The sequence below is a fragment of the Venustampulla echinocandica genome (assembly GCF_003357145.1).
Source record: "Venustampulla echinocandica strain BP 5553 chromosome Unknown scaffold_0, whole genome shotgun sequence".
Taxonomy (NCBI): domain Eukaryota; kingdom Fungi; phylum Ascomycota; class Leotiomycetes; order Helotiales; family Pleuroascaceae; genus Venustampulla; species Venustampulla echinocandica.
The window spans coordinates 6,230,873-6,250,046 of record NW_022474205.1 but is presented as its reverse complement, the minus strand read 5'-3'; the positions used below and the strand labels follow the sequence as shown (position 1 = coordinate 6,250,046).

Sequence of the window (19,174 nt, the reverse complement as noted above, 5' to 3'; positions counted from 1 at the left end):
GAGATATTCCCTCATCGACAGGTAGATCGTATCTGCCCTAGTCTAAAATTATTGGTGCTCCGTTCGTACATCTTCCAAACAAGCTACTTGGTTGTCTTGGGTATCCATAGAAGTTTCGTTAGGGGGAGGCAGCTTGGCCATTGGGCCTATTTCGGCCAGGTTCTGACGACTTCACAGGTGGAGTGAGATTCTGTGATTGGAAGCTAGGGGACAAAGAGGCAACGGGTGGTAATACGGAAGGTGTTGCAGAGCCTAGGGTCCCATTGGATGTAGTTGGCCTAGGTGGGGAGTGCTTGGTCGGTGACATTCCTGTGATAGCAGGAGGCAGTGGAGAGGTGTGGCTGCCCCCCTGAGTTGCGTCTCCTTGGACTGAGGATGGCGTAAAATGCGGAGATGAGGATACACTAGGCCGCCAAACATGCAGGTTTGGGGTAGCATGCTGGATTGGACTGCTAGGAGGGTTTGAGAGGTTATTGGTGTGGTTGATTGGAGTTAGCATTGGAGCTCCGGAAAAAGGGGATGAGCGAGCGACAGCACCATCACTGGATACAGGCCGCGGTCCGTTTGCAGTATAGTTTTGCAGGACCCCGTGAGGATTACCCGCTGGTGTCGGAGTTCCTTGCATTTTTGAAGGCGTGGCAACGGGTTGGCCTGGTGTGCCAGTGTTATAATTAGTGCCATTGCCGTTAACAAAGGTGTAAACTTGTGGCTGTCCTGGCGGTGGCAGATTGGTTGGACTGTTGGGGTGTGGTGAAGCAAATGCATGCGCACTAGGCGGCCGCGTACTTTCATATGATGGGGAAGCCTTGCCCTGGCCAGGTGCCTGGAGGGGAGAAGGTCCAGAATATTCCGCAGTAGAGGCTCCTTGACTAAGTCGGGCAACAGAAGCTGGCAAGGGAACGCTAGAATTTCCCCGATCAGAGCCTTGAGATAATGCTTGGTGCCCATTGGTTTGAGAAAGCTCAGACTGAGCCGCAGTGTTTTTGAGGGCAGTCTGATGGGCATATTGGGGTGGGACGGTTGGGGTTGGTTGCCATGTGGCCATCCTTGGGGTGCTTTGTTGCATAGAGTGGGTGCCTCCATTGGCCAAAGGAGCAGTGGTAACGACTGGTATGCTATTATCTCTAGGAGGTAGCGGTGACGAGGATGATCCGGGGCGGTTCAGTTTGATCTTGATCGGAGGGTGAGTTTTGGCGCGTTCGGCATCTATTGCACGGCGCTGGCAGGTTTTACAGATGAAATGAAAGTCGTCTCGATCAGCTTCTGCCTGGCTGACTCCCACACACTTGCTGTGCTGCCAGATGTTGCATTTATCGCATGCAATGCTGTGAGTGCCATCATCAATTTGGCCATAAGCGCCACAAATGCAATCGAAGATCCAATCCTCTTCCTCCGCGAGCTCCTCGAGTGCTTGTTTTTTCTTCTCTATTTCGGCCTTGAGATGACGTTCAGATAGGCGGCCTGCTCCCACTTCAAGCTTCTTGCTATCTTCAGAGAGATTCGCAAGCTCCTCTTCGTGTAGGATTCGACGGGCTTCGCGCTCCTTCAGTCGTTGTTCGCGGGTTTGCATACGCGATTCGCGCTCTTTCTCAAGTTTCAACCACTTCTCTTGCTCCTTCTTGGCCAAGGCTAGCTCCGCTTGCCTCTTGCGCTCTGCTTCCCGGGCTCCTTCTTCTTGTTTCTGATGTTCCATCTTGCTTGCAATCCTGCTTGATCTCTTGGCTGTCGCTAGCTTCTCAAGGTTGAGTAATTCGCGCTCCTTCTGAGCAGCCTTGCGTTTACGTGATTCTTCCTGCTTCTCTAACAGAGGTAAGAGCTCTTCAACTAGTCTCGTCCGCAGAGTCTTCTCATTTGGATCACGGGTTTTCTCCAGGGTCGCAATAAATGCGCTGAGCTCATCCAAAGTGATAGCAACACACTCCCAGATCATCCCACCAAAGCCATCGTCCTCCTTCTCGTCATTCGCACGATCGCCAATGGCGCTTTCATCGGCGACTTCGGCTTCACTCTCCACGGCTTCCGAGACCCTGCGACGTTTGCTCGCCCGCACTGCAGCTTTTGCCTTCTTCGAGTTCTTTTTGGGCTTTGCCGTAGGAGGCTTCGGGGGAGGAGGGTCGGTCCGGCGGTAGAGTCTGTTATCATCAAGAGCAAAGTAGCTCCGGTCCTCCGAATCCCATCCGAAGGGTTCTATGCGCTATTCGGCTCATGTTAGCTTAATCATTTGCTGTTCCTCGACAGCAGGCTTACCCAGATGGTCTGTTCACTATCCTTGTGCTCCTCCATTCTTTCGCGGATGCGGTCAGGGTTTACCATTGTCCATTGCGTAAGTTGTTGTAGCACTCGAATCTATGGCAAAAACTGTCAGGAACCATATAAACATCGCGCCGGCAATAATAACCCACCTTTGTGAATATATCGAAATCGTCGAATTTCGCGGGCACTTCTTCGGTCCCGTATAGATTACGATGAGGGGCTTTGGCTACATATTGCCTTCGCGTATATTCGTCGAATAATTCAGGACTATCAAAAATGAGCTTGAGAAGGGGAAAGTTGCAGGGAACCTACGTAAGCCCTCGATGCGACGAGACAAACTTGAGAAGAGCAAGGCCAATCTCGGGCAGCACAGTTGAGTAGGGTTTTATACATTCCATCTCCAGGTCCTAACAGGATAATATTAGCATTGATGCTAGATAACGAGATAATCGGGGGCCAGCTCAGCGCGCACTGGGGGATGTACCTCAATGTCCAGATTCTCGTCTATCTTGAGAGCCCGCCCAAAGATATAGATATACTGCACGACGTTGGCAAACTCCCACATATTCCTAACGCGGTCCAGCAGACTCCTCTCCGCCGGCTTAGACGGCTCGACGGCTTCCATCTCCTGCCGGCCCCGCTTGCGGGAAGACACCATGGTTGTGGACGACCTCGCGCGGCGGATGCGGATGGAGATGAGGGATGGAAGTAGACGTGACGGAGTCGATACCGGTTTGGAGGCAACCAGGAGTTGAGCTGGCTGGCGGTTATTCTAGCAACGGCTGGGCTGGACTGGAGACCCAGCAAGAAACCAAGCGTGTGGATATGCGTGGTAGCAGCAGTGGCGGTGGTGGTGGTGGACTGCAAAATAGTGCGAATAGTTATGAGATTAGAAAAATATCACCCGAACACGACAGAACGCGGTTTCGACGTCAATTCCACAGTTGAGGCACGAGATTGGATTTGGTACGGCGGCCGGAAAACGCAGGCCGGAGGACGGGAACTACCTAGGTACTTGTACGGAGGACGGAGTAGCACCGTTACGTATGGCCGATTGCACGTGACTTCAGCCACTTCATTCCGGGACTGAGGAATGGCATTCAGGGGAAGTTGGTGTTATGGGCTGAGTGAGATACAAGCAGCAGCATACTAGAGAGAGGTAATCTTACATAGTACTGTAGACTGCGTTTCAAGGCCATAGTATCCTTCTCTACCAATTAATCGCTTCTCATTATTGCTCAGGATTTAGAGGGGTAGCTTATGTATTATTTACATCAGTGTGCGAAGGACCTCCGGTATACAATATATAATAATAATAATAATACGAGCAGAGTAAACACCAAGACAGCACCACTCCTGGTACTTCCTAGACGATGACATAAGCAACGACTAATCTCGCAGCCCTTCCCGCCCAGCTGAAGGCGCTAGACCAAACCGGGCCGGCCCCCCCCCTGGCTAGTGTTCTACTGCGTAGTCCGCAACTCTGTCTCGCCTTGTGAAAGCCGACGTTACAGAAGTCAAACGACGACGACAACGCCTCTAAACGGTGCCTCCTATACGCAAATAATATATCCCCGAATCCCTCTTCAAGTCGGCCCACGACTATGCGAAGAATCTGGCCATACTCTCGCTAAATCCAGGCTCCAATGCACCGCGCTCATCAACAACCATGACCAGCACTTGACGAGCCACACGTTCGCCGCGCGCATCCCGCTACAGTGGTCTTGCACCCACCTGATAGCTAGCCCAAGTCGTGGCGTGGATTGGAGAACAACAGACAACAGCGATACACCAATACCTACAGAGACCTTCGGGTCATTGGCATAGGCCACAATGCCTCCTCCGGGCCCGCAGGATTCTGCGAATCCATACCCATCGACCCCTCTTCAATCGATACCACTCCAGAATCTTGGTCGCGGCCAAGATCCCCCGCCAGAGTCGGTAGACGTCGCCCATAGTCGAGGCAGAACTTTGCTGAGTGGCGGATCACGGCCGTTGAGCGGGTATAATAATGGCCCTCGATATGAAAGGTTGGACGAGACCTCCCCAAGTCCGGTTGACAGGACCCCTCGTCGCGCTGGCGCTACTCCTACTCCCCTATCTATAATACCGCAGTCACGGCCGCCCAACGACCCGGAAACCCCGATATCTCCAGTCGGTAATCCTGCGGATTTCCAAGCTGCGATGGGGTTTGCGGGTCTGCTCGTCCCCGACATCAGTGTCTCGCAAGCTCCAAGAACGAATTCCCCCTACGGGTCAGGGGATTTTAGCGGCGCATCCCCATACGGCGACTCTCGCGAGGATCTTTCGGGATATGATCCGGGATACTTTCCACCTGACTCCGATAGTATTCCTCTCACAGATACGAATCATCTTCAGCCTGTGAGTGGAGCGGAAGCCTATGCTGATAGGGGACAAGGACATGATAGATCGGGGAGTTTCCATAGCGTTGATTTTGCCTCGTCCGGGGCAGGGAGACATGCGAGTTATAGGCTTGGAGACGAGCTTGGGCTGGCAGAAAATGGTCTTTCGCGAGGATCTCTCTCTCCAGACAGTCGGAACAGGTCCCGATCGCCGTCGACCACCTCGGGCGCCCTCTCAAGGGCTGGCTCAATGGTAAGGGCAATGTCACAACGTGTTGTGAATCTCAGTGGTGAGGCCGAGCTTATTGAAATGAGTGCTCGTCGGGAGGCGGCTCGGCAATCCAGCATCCCGCCTGTTCCAAGTCTCCCCAGTGAGCCTCAACCCTTTTTTCGATCACAATATGATGAGCCACTGCCTACGGACCCTAAACATCAAAGTGGTGTATCACCAGCACCTGCGGAGAAAGCTATGCGGTTCTTTGGTTCAAATTCGCCAGAACCGTCGCCCAATGATGAACGGAAACTGAATTCCAACCCCCTGAAGGGCAATTCGTTGGGGATTTTTTCTCCTGAGAGCAGAATCCGAAACCGCCTATGTGATATGCTGGTTTGGCCAATTACAGAGCCAGTCATCCTGATTCTCATCATGGTTCAAACTGTCCTCCTAGCCGTTGATTCATCCAAAAATGTTTTCACCAATCCTCGTCCGGAGCGCTGGGGCGGGTCCGCAATTGATCTCGCTATTCTTGCGTTATTTATTATTTTCACTCTCGAGATCATTGTTCGGGTCATTGTGTCTGGATTCGTTATCAACGCCCCAGAGTACAGTACCATAGATCGGAATGGCGGGGTGAAGGCCATGGTTCTGGACAAATATCGGACTTTTTTTACACCTAAACGAGGATTATCCGTTAAGGGGCACCGTGCTTCCCCCTTGGTCACCGCCCCTACCGTTCTTCGTTCTTTCACCGTAATGCAGGGGGAAGATATTAGGACTGTGGAGCAAGCGCAACGTCTCCAGCTGGCCAGACGTGCATTTTTGCGGCATGGCTTCAACAGACTTGATTTTGTGGCTGTTGTAGCGTTCTGGATATCTTTCGTTCTGGGAGTTGCAGGGATGGAGAGTCGCCATCATATATACCTCTTCAAAATGTTGAGTTGCTTGCGGATCCTTCGATTACTGGCCCTCACACATGGAACTGCTGTATGTATTTTCTCAATTCCTAGTTATTCTCGCTAACATGTCGTCTCAGATTATTTTGCGAAGTTTAAAGAAGGCGGCGCCATTGCTTGTCAATGTTGGGTTTCTCATCGGCTTTTTCTGGCTGCTATTCGCAATCATTGGGGTGCAAAGCTTCAAGTCGAGTTTTGATCGTCAATGCGTTTGGATTGACCCTCTAGATCACTCAAATAAGACTGGCTCGGCATACACGCATGAGTTCCAGTTCTGTGGAGGGCAGTTCAACAATGATACAGGAGCCCACGATCCTTGGAAATTGGGGCCCCTCGATGGTACACAAGACGTCGACCGTCTCGAGAACGGAACGACATCTATTAAGGGGTATCTATGCCCCCGAGGATCATACTGCATTCAACTTGAAGGAGACCAGCTTCCTTACAGCGGAACAGTCAGCTTCGACAATATCTTCCAGTCGCTGGAATTGGTTTTCGTGACAATGACCGCGAATACTTACACTGATATTATGTATTACACCACAAATTCGGACTACTTAGCAGCTGCGATCTTTTTTGCCGGTGGTATCATGATAATGATGCTGTGGCTTCTCAATTTGCTTATAGCTGTCATTACTTCTTCCTTCCAGGTAATCAGAGAAGAAGGCAAAGCTAGCGCATTTGCTGCTCATGTCAAGACTCTCCTACCAACCAAGGACCCCGGCTTACCTCGCCGCGTCAGCTCACTCAAACGTTTATTTGATAAGACGCAATGGGTTTGGGTCATCTGTATTGCCTACGACCTCGTGGCTCAATCTATTCGGAGTACGACTATGTCGGCCTCTCGGGGGCGATTGATCGATACCTCAGAGACTGTCGTCACATTTATTCTACTGGTCGAGATTGTTCTCCGGTTTGCTGTCGATTGGCGAGGTTTTGCTCGGGACAAGAAGAACTGGTTTGACCTAGGACTGGCTGTTATTACAACAATCATTCTGATACCGCCGATTCGCAACTCTGGGCAACCCTATGCATGGCTAACCGTTTTTCAACTTCTCAGAGTTTACCGGGTTATCATCGCGGTGCCTGTCACAAGAAAATTGCTTACTCTTGTGCTCGGAAACTCAAGTGGTATTGGCAACCTCATGCTATTTGTCTTTTTGATAACATTTCTCATCTCAATCTTCGCCGTACAATTATTTCGGGGTGAAATTGATCAATTCGACGACGGCGGTGATCCTCACCAGGTTACCTTCGCTACTATATATAACGCCTTCCTCGGAATGTACCAAATTCTATCTAGTGAAAACTGGACCGAGGTGCTTTATAATGTCACCATGTACGGTAACTCTCGACACTCGGGTTGGATTGGTGCAATATTTTTCATCGGATGGTTCATTCTAGCAAACTTCATCTTGGTAAACATGTTCATAGCTGTTATCCAAGAAAATTTCGACGTCTCCGAAGATGAAAAACGCATGCACCAACTCAAAGCATTCCTAAACAGAAAGGAACTCGGCGGTTCGTCCAGCAATCTCTCGCTCTCGGCCGTATTCCGCTTTGGTCGGGCCAGGGCACCTAAAGATCCTTTAGATTATGGTCCGGCCACAATGGAAATGCTCTTGAAGGATGCTGTTGTGAAAGACTTCCTGGATGACGAAATCCGCGCAGCGGACGAATCCTCCCCACACATCAACACTCCACCTGCGCAGGCGCCCGTCGCCAATAACGGGCTTCTTTCCAGTTTGCGGGACAAGTTCGTAAGCCGTGTCTGGAATCGGGAACCGAATCCCTTCTATTCAAATATTCAATTTTCGAGCCGGCCTGATGAACCAACTGACGCAAGAACCTTGGCGAAGGAGGCTGTCTCAGCAACTTCGCAACGAAAGAAGGCACAGCGTGAATTTTTAGCTCGGCATCCAACTTATAATAATGCTCTATTTATCTTGAAGCCTACGAACCCAGTCCGCCGCTTCTGCCAGAGGATCGTGGGCCCTGGGCGTGGAAATGAACGAATTGATGGCGTCGAGCCAAACAAGGTCGTATGGTACACATTTTCTGCATTTATATATGCCGCAATAGTAGCCATGGTTCTACTTGCTTGCGTCACTACTCCCCTTTATCAGAAGGAGTACTTCGATACCCATACATTCAACGTCAAAAATTGGTTTGTGTGGGCTGATATGTCCTTCGCCATTCTATTCACGGCCGAAGCGCTCATCAAAGTCGTTGCAGATGGCTTTTTCTGGACTCCTAATGCTTATTTCCGAAGTTCCTGGGGATTGATTGATGGCATTGTATTGATCACCTTTTGGATCAGCGTCAGTACATCCCTGTTAAACGATGGCGCAGTTTCCAGGGCTGTAGGAGCGTTTAAAGCCCTTCGAGCCTTGAGGTTACTCAACGTTAGTGATAGTGCCCGGGAAACGTTTCATTCCTTGATCATTGTTGGGGGCGCCAAGTTCTTTTCGGTAAGTTCTATCCAATCCCTGCTCTCGAAACTGGCTAACTATTCCATCAGGCTGCCTTTGTGTCCTTATCTCTCCTGATTCCGTTCGCCATATATGGCTTGAACCTTTTTCATGGTCAAATGGTATCTTGCAATGACGGTTCTGACAGCATCTCTGGCCTCGCTGACTGCTTCGGGGAATGGGGATCGACGCCTTATAGCAATGACTGGATACTGATGACACCGAGGGTAGCGTCCAATTCTTATTATAACTTCGACGATTTTGCAAGTTCGCTCTTCATACTTTTCCAGATCGTCTCCCAAGAAGGCTGGGTAGATGTGATGTGGAGTGCCGAATCGATTACGGGTCGGGGACTTCAGCCAAAACCATTTGCCTCGCAAGGCAACGCACTATTTTTCGTCATATTCAACCTCCTCGCAACGGTATTCGTGCTTACCTTATTTATCTCCGTCTTTATGAGAAACTACACGGAACAGACCGGAGTTGCTTTCTTGACGGCAGACCAAAGGTCGTGGTTAGAGCTTAGAAAACTTTTAAAGCAAGTTTCACCTTCCAAGCGGCCTTCTAACAATCTCGATAAGAACTGGAAAGACTGGTGCTACAAACGGGCCGTCAGGAAACATGGTAAATGGCAACGGGCGATAACGGGTGTCCTCGTTCTCCACCTCATCTTATTGTTACTGGAATACAATAATGAACCAGAGTGGTGGGATTTGGCCAGGACGTATATTTTCCTGGGTTTTACGATCTTTTACATAGCAAACGTCGTCGTACGGATCGTAGGACTCAGTTGGGCGAGATTTAGACGAAGTTCATGGGATATATACTCGATCATCTCCATCAGCGGGACACTTGTCACTACAATATTATTCCTGGCCAACCCGGATTCACAGCTCTACATCCGACTCCACAAGACGTTCCTCGTCTCAATCGTCCTTCTTCTAATCCCACGGAATGACGCCCTAGATCAACTTTTCAAGACAGCAGCTGCTAGTCTAACAAACATCGGTAATCTGCTAGCCACATGGTTTATTTTCTTCCTAGTTTTCGCAATCGCCATGACCCAAACCTTTGGCCTCACTCGATTTGGGAGCGCCGAGGATGGTAATATCAACTTCAGGACGGTACCGAAAGCCCTCATCTTGCTCTTCCGCATGAGTACTGGCGAAGGCTGGAATGGAGTCATGGAAGATTATGCCGGTATCGAACCGCCACTTTGTATCTCCGGCCTCGACTTTTTCGAAAGCGATTGCGGAAGTCAGAACTGGGCACGGGGTCTCTTTATTGCTTGGAACATTCTCAGCATGTATATCTTCACCAGTTTATTCGTCTCGCTCATCTACGAAAGCTTCAGTTACGTGTACCAGCATTCCAGTGGACTCGGGAAAGTAAGCAGGGAAGAGCTTCGGCGCTTCAAACAAGCATGGGCGACCTTAGATCCCGAGGGCACGGGATATATCAGTAAGGAGGCATTTCCTCGGCTTTTGGGCGAACTCTCCGGAGTGTTCGAAATGCGCATATATAGCCAAGAAAATTCCGTGCGGAGGATCCTAGAGGATATTCAGTCTGAGCAACCGTCAGGCAGGATATCAGCTATGGCAACCTCGAGCGCATCCAGTGGCGTCGATTTGAAGGCCCTGAACAAGAGACTCAACACTATTAATCCGGAGCAGGTCAGACTGGCGAGGACTCGTTACAATCTCTTCTTTGAGGAAGTCATGGTCTCAGCCGACGCCGACCGCGGGATTTCATTTACCACTGTCTTACTGATCTTGGCCCATTACAACGTGATTAGCGATAATAAGAGTTTGAAGTAAGTTCTTTCCCACACTACTCGTCGGAAATGCTGACTTTGGTTTAGGCTGGAGGAATTCTTACGCCGTAGGGCGCGCCTACAACGAGTAGAGGAAGAAATCCGCCGGCGGATCGTCCTCGGGTTCTTCGATACGATGTAAGATCCCCGAATAGGTGAAATTCAATATGCTAACGACATGCTCGAAGGTACTGGTCAAGAACATTTAGGAGGCATATGGAGAGGAAACGATCAGGCCGTATGACTGACATCCCACAACTGGGACCAGAAGTATTTATAGATGACGAAGAAGAAGTTGTCCCGAAGCCGGGCAAATCACCAGCATCTGAACGATTGTCACCAATGGATATTGTCGATACCCGCAGCTCGTTCATTGCCCACGGCTTGGATGGTGCGCGACGCCATCGCTCAGGGGAGTCGCAGTCGCCCTCCAGCTTTGGCGGGCCGCTGTCACCGGCCTTCCCTTCCCCCAACACTGGGAAGTCGCCGCAGCTATCACCACATCGGCCGACCAATTCAGCCTTCAGTTTCGAGGGAGGAGAGCTGGGCGAAGCGGCCTCGGCAGCTAGTAGTAGGCGCGGCAGCGGAGTTAGCGCAGAGAATGTCCTACAAATCCTTGATAATTCGGCTTGGGGAGAGAGTATTCGGCGAAGTTTTACCATGAAGCGACCACCCAACCGCAGAGACCCGCCTTCATAAAAAACGAATGTATCATTCTAGACTTGGATGATGATAATATTACGAGGGAGATGGTGTGTTGACTTATATTTTCTAGACGGTCAAAAATAGGATGGGTCATTACGCGATGGATTTGGAAGTAGAGGGGCGTTTATGGGTATATTACGGCCTCTTCACGATCATATTTGTTTCGATTACGAGTCAGGTGGGATGTAAATATGTGCGATGGATTGGGGGGGGTGGCTAGCTGGTTTCGCAAATGGGGTGTTTGCGATGTATACTGACTGTTCATCGGTGGGACCGGTATACTGTTGGTTATTTTTTTCAGATTCTCGGCATTTTCCTGGAGTGAAACACTTGGGCTCGATTAGATGGAGGGGTTTTACTTTCTTTTTCTGTTTATTTAACTGTGCATAGCCAAGGAGTTCTTTCTTTCTTCGTCGCTGGTATAAGGATAATGAGGCGAGTTGAAAGTACATAGTAATAACAGAGATCTTATGTTTGAAACAAGTTGATATCTAGGGATCAGGCTCAACGCATGGTGAACTGAATAAAATGGGACTCCTATAAATCTTGGGTATAATGGCTGGAATAGATATCCTGGGAAATAAATCTCCTGGAACGAGCAAGTCGACAGACCTCGCTAGGTAAAAGATACCCAGACCAAATCGAATCCCGCCTCATCCGGAGTAGTTCGTTGATAAAACTCCCAATGTCGCCATATCCGTATAGGGGTAGAACCCACTCTCAGACTGTCAGGTCATGTTCTATGACTCTAGAGGCGGAATAATTTTCTTGACGATGCGACGATTCCACGGGCTAGGCGGTGTCAAACAGTCCAAGCCCCATGTCAGTGTCGCAACCAACAAGGGCCCACTAGCCCAAGCTGGTGATTATCAGCATGAAACCTGTCGCAGGCTTGGGTTCCTCAGGAGCAGCCGTGCCTGTTTGATGCGCAAGCCTCCAGGACAGCATGCCATCCATCATTGCCGTGGGTGGTTTGAGGTGTAGTGCTGCAATATCACTCCGATCAGGTGGTGCAGTGTGGATAGATGGCTCCCTGGCTATCATACCGGACAGCCGGTGGGGCGTGAACGTGCGGGTTATGGGATGGTTTTATCGTGGATGGGAATGTTTCTAAGGGATCGGCTGGAGCTCTTGGATGTTTCGCCTCGGTCACGGAGATCCATTCAACCGTTAACTCGATGTGATGTGTCCGTCTCTCTCTCGTGAAGGAGGGGGCATCATCGTGTTCTTCAGCTCCCATGACCAAGAGCGAGGAGCAGCCCCGAGCTGGTAAATGGCATTGGAAATTGCATTCCAGAGACATATTGAAGGATTCGCATTGATTATTATTGACGATAAAAGTCTGGATTATTGACCAGATGCAGAGAGGGCTTATCAAGGCAGGGAGTTGGAATTAGAACCTCGGAGATCAGGGGCAAGGGAGCACGGGATATCAGCCACTGCTAAGTCCGCGATGCTTCAGAGTTGCCGCAGCAGCACGACGATAATCAATCCTCCAGCTGCGTCTGTACGAAGTACATGTCACTTGTCAACTTGCTCTGGTGCTTGGGAATCCCCCGCATTGCATCTGCATCTGCATCTGACAAACCCACATCTAGCAGGTTGCATCTACAGAGCAGAATGTATATCCTCTGTTTGACCATTTCCTGGTCCTCTCTCCGCGCAGTGCTGTTTCAGTACGGAATCCTCGTCTTCCTCGTCTTCCTCGTCTTCTCGTTGTCCCTTTGCCCCTGCCGGCCTCTCTCCCCACCCCTTTGTAACACCAACCGCATTGACTACAGCCACCGAGGCAAGGTATCATCACCGCAACGCATGAATGTTTGCACCCAGCCCGTATTCTCCGTTCGTCTTTTATTGAATTCTTGCGCTCTTCCCGGGCCCCTTGAAGCCCCTTCTGCTGCCTGACCCTTGCCCCTCTCCTTCTTCCCAAACCTTCTTCTATTTCCAGGGCCGCAGGGGAAAGTCCTAGCGTGGCCCTGGCCATGGCCAGCTTTGATAAGTACTGGTCTTGCGGTCGCCGGGAGGAATAATAGTATTCTTCGTTCTATCGAATCCTTTGAGATCTCCCGTCCACGTTCGGTAATTGCCATTTATCCCCAGTCTAAAGAGACTCGTCACTCGTTCACTCGTTCAGTGCTTTACAATTGCTTCACATACTCAATCCTTCCTAATCCACCGAGGCTGCGCCTTTGATTTTCATCTTCGTACATCACCGGCGCTCACTAGACATTCTTCTGGAAGCACCACCAAACTTGATATACCTTCACTCCTTTTCAAAACCACTCACCAACCGCCAATATGCGCAACACACGCTTCCAATCCATCTCCTTCTCCAGCATCCGCACCTCACTGCGTCGGTCCCGCTCCCGGTCACCATCAGATTCCTCGATAATGTCCAGCAACCGCAACTCTTATGCCTCCAACTCTTCCTCGCCCATCAGCACGGTCAATGCCATCATGCACCGACAACCTTCAGTGGTTGACATGGAGGAGGAGAGAAAGATCTTCCCATCCGGCCTCGATGTCCTTGAGCCCCGACCAATCGTCTACTGGGGTGGCATGGAGGAGAGAATGAGCTCCTTCTAGAGAAAATGACAACTGAGTGGATTCGATACCAGCAAGTTACGCCTGAACGAGAGAAGGTTTTGACGAAGGATTATTGATATTTGGGAAGCCCGCGGCTGGAACATGGTCTATTATGACGGCGTTATTATTATTATTCACACGACTACGGATACGGATGGACTTTTGGTGTTTATGGGCGATGGGGCGTATATTTTTATTGGATGCAGATTTCGCACGTTAGGTCACGTCTGCGAAATGCCAGTCCAGAAGATTTAGGGGTATTTAGGGGTATTTAGGGGTTGAATGATGCTGTTGCCCAAGGGAAAAGATAAGCTTCACTGTGGTGGAACATCTCTTATATTCAAATACACTCGTTGTAATGCGACATATTCATACCAATTTTGCCTTCTTGGAAAAGTATCTACTTGAGTGACTCCGGGTTTAATTCTCATGATTGACCAACCTCCCGCGTGATGGGAACCGAAATCTTCCAGCGCGGAGGGGCAGTTACATGTCAGAACGCAATCGGAAGATCTTCATATTCATATCGGCTATTTATTATCACCTGCGTTGATCAACGACATCCATCCGGTAAGGCATAAGTCGATCTCAAGCCTCGAATATTTATGCAAGGTCCATCATCCTGTAGGATGTCACGACCCACTTACCCCGAAACTTGACGTACTATCCATTTCGGGAAGTGATGTGAGGGTGCCTATCACGAGATTTTCCGAATCGGGCCCTTTCAGCATAGAGTATTAAAGCACCTTTCAGCTACCACATTAATCCTTTGAATGGACTCACCTTGGTTTATACACTACAGTGCTGGCTCTTTGGCGGATGGGAACTTACGATTCGTCCGTCCGATTACGGAAGGCTTATGTGCTATCTCCTAAATTGGACAGGCATGCATTTATTTGCACTACTGCTTTGCTTTCTTATTCTCAAGGCTGAGTGTACCTATCGTCTCACAAAACTGGGTTGTTACCGTTGAAGATATCCCAGTCAAGTGTCGCGGTAGCGGCAGGATCATAGAGAGCGCAACACAGTTCAACATCTAGCATTCATACCCCCAAAAGGCGATATTCTCCCCGTTAGCGTCAAAAGTTGGCAATGACTACATCGTAGCCAATTCTATCAGTCCCTAAGTTTAAAGAAATGGCTAGAGTTTTCCATCAAGACCTCTTACTTTTTCGTGTGGAGGAAACCAATTATTCTAAAGTCTAATCTCTAATCCACTCGCAGTTATTATCTATTATTTAACAATAACCCTTCCACCAGATATAAAGTCCCATAATGCTGCACCTACAGTATATAATTTAGGGGCTTAAAGATATATAACATAAGAAGCCGCTAAAATTGTCCGAAAAAAATAAAACGTATAAAACGTGTTTGACTTATAATTTACAGTATCTCCCCTATTTTCACACATATTATGGATTTCGCGAACAGGGTTAAAAGGGAAGGGTATGGCTGATTTTATAGTTAAGACTAGTAATATATATTCCCTTATACTTCATTTAGTTTGCTACTAGCGTCGTTACTAGATAATCATATTAAGCCTTGTTTATTTCTATTTCGTAAAAGGAAATAAGCTGTGCTAACCCCCACCTGAGGCGTCAACTAAGAGCTTATTCAAAATATAACATATAACGATTTTGAACTAGTGCACTCAAACAAGTAGAATTCTATTCATCTAAACCATATATTATCAATCCCACCCAGCGTAACTAAGCCCTGATTTCATTCAGAGCGTCTACCCGCTCTTCCGAAAACATATTTACAGCAATCACTTTCGTCGCCACATTCACCCAACAATTCCTTCCTATTGTCAAGTAATCACAATAAGGTACCCCAGCTACTGTAGTAGTATATATATTAACATCGCGCCAAGTGGGTTATTAAAACCTTCTTCCCCATCAACTTCTCAACCACTTTGTTGCAGTTGCCAAAGGAAGGACGACCAAGCCCCAACCACAACGTATACCTCAATATAATTAAGGCAGAAGAAAACCAGTCATCAGGAATAAAGAACACATGGCAATCTCAGAAGCAAAGAACATGAAAGTCAATAGCCCGGGCCAAGTCGCAATGTCTGAAAGGAAATCATCACTCCGTGAGCGGATTATGAAGCCAATTTCCCGGACCAAGAACTCTATGGGGCGGATGAACTTGCCTGGTATGGATTATGTTCATCGAGGACATACTCGCCAGACGAACACGATATGGAAGGCCAAGGCGGTGGTTGATAGATTGGTGGAAGAGACTGATGGCCCCAAGTCCCCTTATCGGCAATACGCACGTACGCCCAAGATACTGCGCAATAAAAGGGGCTGGATATTGTGGAAACGGTCCAAGCCGCCGATAACTCTACCATGCACGGGAGAAACTCCAACCCAAGCGCCAAGCAAGCATACGCACCCCGATGGGCCACTGGATGACCAGAGAACAGTTTGGAAACCAAGAATTGCTGCGTTCGAGAACATCAGTGATATGGTGTTGCCAGGTCCGAAATTCCCACAGATCTGGAAGAGGTCCAGCTGCGATCTGGAGGAGGAGCTCCGCGAGGCTGTAGGCTCGTCTCTGGCACCCTCGTGCTGGTCCCTCCTAGAGCTACCATCTAGCAGCGCCAACGATCTTTTGGATATGAAAGGCTACATGACAGATCCATCTCCGCAACCGGAAGACTTGGTGAAAAACTCGGATCTGTCCTCCCGGAGCAGCGTCAGAACTTCACGTCCAAGCCCTGTAACAGGCTCTTATCTTCATCTCCGCGGGAGAGGTGGTAAAGGTGTTGGTCTTCTTGGTCATCTCTTCGGACTGAGAATGCCAAAAGGAGATCCGGAGGAGAGAAAGTTCATGGATGAAAAAATTGGTTTTGTGGATTGGTACATTGTTGGAGGCCCTGCTCGAGGGATGACTTGGAGAGAGTTTGCCGAGCTCAATAGAAAACGGGTGGAGAAGACAAATGAGATTGAGAGGAAGAAGAAACAAGCGAGGGAGGCGGCGAAGAAAGCAAAGGCGGAGAAGAAGTAGCAGAAGTGGGCTGGTAGTTAGAGGAGTTAAATGGGTTCGCAGAATATCTCTGAAGGGGTTGGAGTGCATGGATGGTAAAATGTCCCTTGGTGACGATAGTTGCTGCTTAGATAGAAGAGCATCTTGGAACATGGGCATTTAGATATCATCCACGCTGCGTTATATACAGCATTAGAATAGAATGCAATGAATGCATGGATTCGTAGAACAGCTGGTTTGATGTCACTGACAACGCTGCGCAATACGAGCATCGCTCACTAGCTATTCCTTGCTTGTCCCACGTATTGCAAGTGCCAGGGACTAACTACGCTGGCTGGCCACGTCGCAATGACTTAAGAAGCAAAACAGGACAATGCAGGACCCAATTGAAATGCATGGTCTGCGCTGAGAAGAATAGCGGTGGGGATTGGGGGTCAGGACTTGGACGACCAAGGGTAAGCCCAAACCACAAGATGTAGAAATTGATTCACCATTCTTGAACTGCAAAAAGTGAACGATAGCCTGGTTATTCAATCCGGAACCTTAACTTAATTTAAACCTTTGGCTACTTTAGTATTCTACAGCGCACTGGCTTTGCGAGGGGCGTTTCAGGTCTGCGATAAGAGCTTGTTGCCCGGCCTACTATCAGCAGCAGCGTCAGGGGCCGAGTAGCGATGTCAACAACACCGCACAGCGTCTTCTCCCATATGCAGGTCACCGCATGTCACATCCCGATATCAGACACCCATACGTCTTACTTCGCACCGTTATTGCACAAGACATCTCAAACCTAAAAAACCTTCTAGCTTACGTCTCTCCCTTCCTTGCGCCTGCTAACAGTGGTGTAGTGCGATTCCAGAACCATTTGGCGAGGGTTGACGAGGAGGTTGGGAGTTGCTGCAAAGTTGGGCAGGTGGCTGGGCGAGCTGCAGTCATATTCAACCACCGCATTTTTAAGTGCATTATTCCCACGCTGTCACACCTCGTGGTTTCCCTTTCCCCATTACACAGTACACCTCATACATTCCAGAGACAGTTCTAATTCTAGGGCCCTCGACTATCGTTATCGCCATCAATTGACGTCGGCGCAATCCATTATCGCAAAGCCGTTATCGACTTTCTAGAACACACTCACAGCAACCGGCTTAGCTGAAGATTCTCGCCCATCATATTGAGAGCGGGGCTTCTCTCCCTCACCGCTGTCGTCAGCGAATTCAGCAACGCGAGCGACGACGATAAACGAATTTTTCAACTCGCATCTACAAACCAAATCACTCAATCGGATTCGACAATATAAATCCTGCACGATGCGGCTTGCGCAAACACCTACGAGTTTGCTCTCCCTCCTCCTAGTTGCTCTGTCCAATATCGAGTCAACTCAAGCATGGCCCATAGGAGAGCTCGACTTCAGCTTCCTCACCGGCAGAGCAGCCTGTGTCTCGTTCTGCGGCGCTGACAGCCAATTTTGCTGCACCCAAGGACAATCATGCACTACACTCTCAGGCAACATCGCAACTTGCGTAGCAGGCGGGAGCAATGCTGTCGCGACGGGTGCAGGAGGGGTTGCGGTTTACACGACAACCTGGACAGAAACCGGCCTCGTTGCCCACACGAGTACAGTTAGCTCCTATTTGCAAGCCCCAACGCAATCTCCTCCCCTAGAAGGCGCACCAATATGCAAAACCAACTTAGGAGAGACATCATGTGGGACTGTCTGCTGCCCGAGCGATCAGACTTGCGGAGAAACTGCTGGTACATGTGTACGTCGCACAACCTGGGCATATAATGCGCCGAGTGGCTATTCCGCACCTCTTCGGCCAACTAGTGGAGGAGTAGTGACAGCAACAGCTTCGATATCTCCAACTACCACCCAGTCATTTCTACCTCCTGCCACCGCCAGCGGAAGTACCGTGCCAGTTATTTCTGCGGAACATAATAACAAAGGGCTAAGCCCCGGAGCCATTGCGGGAATTGTCATCGGTACCATTGCCGGTGTCATTATCCTCCTCCTGATCTGCTTCTGCTGCATCCTCAGAGCCGGTTTCGACGGCCTTCTCGCAATCTTCGGCCTCGGAAAGAAAAAGCGCAGAGATGAGCGAGTAGAGGTCATCGAAGAGCGTTATTCTAGACACAGTGGTAGAACTGGCTCGCAAAGACAGACACACACGGGCTGGTTTGGAGGTGCTGGTAGACCATCAAAAGTGACAGATAGTCGGAAGAAGAAATCCAGCGGCTTGGGTGGATTCGGCGCAGTGGGCGCAGGTCTCTTGGGACTGGCTGTGATATTGGGGCTGAAGAAGAAGCATGAAAAGGAGAAGCCACCAAGGTCCGATATTGGAAGTTCATACTATTCGTATGACTCGTATACAGGCAGTAGTCCGAGTAAGTCATATTCCCTCGCTAAATCTCATGATAATCTTGCTAACGATTCTCCAAGGCAGCGCAAGCTCTGACCGAAGAACGAGAGACACACGGCGCTCACACTCGCGACGATAGCCCGGAATTTGTACATTCTGTCTAAAGCAGACCAAAATTTGACACTTGTTTTTTGACATGGTTGGGAGCGATACTTGGCGTTAGGGGGAGTTTTTTGCAAACAAAAATGATTGTGGATATAAGAAACGAGGCAAAGAAATGAATATACCAGCGAGTGAGGGATGCGGATGAACAAATGATATAGATATGGATCAGAATGAGAACCATGGAATGGGTTGGAATGTATGACTAATTGACATGGCTGGGGAATGTCGCAACGCTGAACTTCATTCCATCGAGAGCACGGATAGCTGCTGGAATGCAAACGCTATATGACTGCT

General features: G+C 49.3%; 6 protein-coding genes across 6 annotated transcripts; 4 read left to right on the top strand and 2 right to left on the bottom strand.

Moving 5' to 3' along the window:
- Positions 1 to 118: 118 nt before the first annotated feature.
- On the bottom strand, positions 119 to 2,911 carry BP5553_01930 (uncharacterized protein; the record flags this gene model as incomplete). The annotated part of the gene is made up of 5 exons (XM_032010553.1): positions 119 to 2,194; positions 2,248 to 2,346; positions 2,403 to 2,520; positions 2,566 to 2,660; positions 2,738 to 2,911. The coding sequence occupies 5 exons, from the start codon at positions 2,909 to 2,911 to the stop codon at positions 119 to 121; spliced, it is 2,562 nt and encodes an 853-aa protein (XP_031874607.1).
- Positions 2,912 to 4,086: 1,175 nt separating this feature from the next.
- BP5553_01929 (Voltage-gated potassium channel) lies at positions 4,087 to 10,772 on the top strand (the record flags this gene model as incomplete). Its single annotated transcript, XM_032010552.1, has 5 exons — positions 4,087 to 5,820; positions 5,870 to 8,260; positions 8,311 to 10,073; positions 10,122 to 10,211; positions 10,262 to 10,772. 5 exons carry the CDS (start codon positions 4,087 to 4,089, stop codon positions 10,770 to 10,772), a joined length of 6,489 nt encoding a protein of 2,162 aa, XP_031874606.1.
- Positions 10,773 to 11,781: 1,009 nt separating this feature from the next.
- On the bottom strand, positions 11,782 to 12,081 carry BP5553_01928 (uncharacterized protein; the record flags this gene model as incomplete). The annotated part of the gene is made up of 1 exon (XM_032010551.1): positions 11,782 to 12,081. The coding sequence occupies one exon, from the start codon at positions 12,079 to 12,081 to the stop codon at positions 11,782 to 11,784; it is 300 nt and encodes a 99-aa protein (XP_031874605.1).
- Positions 12,082 to 13,076: 995 nt separating this feature from the next.
- Positions 13,077 to 13,364, top strand: BP5553_01927 (Uncharacterized protein; the record flags this gene model as incomplete). Its single annotated transcript, XM_032010550.1, has 1 exon — positions 13,077 to 13,364. The coding sequence occupies one exon, from the start codon at positions 13,077 to 13,079 to the stop codon at positions 13,362 to 13,364; it is 288 nt and encodes a 95-aa protein (XP_031874604.1).
- A 2,016-nt stretch (positions 13,365 to 15,380) lies between these two features.
- BP5553_01926 (uncharacterized protein) lies at positions 15,381 to 16,379 on the top strand (the record flags this gene model as incomplete). The annotated part of the gene is made up of 1 exon (XM_032010549.1): positions 15,381 to 16,379. The coding sequence occupies one exon, from the start codon at positions 15,381 to 15,383 to the stop codon at positions 16,377 to 16,379; it is 999 nt and encodes a 332-aa protein (XP_031874603.1).
- A 1,286-nt stretch (positions 16,380 to 17,665) lies between these two features.
- On the top strand, positions 17,666 to 18,879 carry BP5553_01925 (uncharacterized protein; the record flags this gene model as incomplete). The annotated part of the gene is made up of 2 exons (XM_032010548.1): positions 17,666 to 18,740; positions 18,800 to 18,879. The coding sequence occupies 2 exons, from the start codon at positions 17,666 to 17,668 to the stop codon at positions 18,877 to 18,879; spliced, it is 1,155 nt and encodes a 384-aa protein (XP_031874602.1).
- Positions 18,880 to 19,174: the final 295 nt, after the last annotated feature.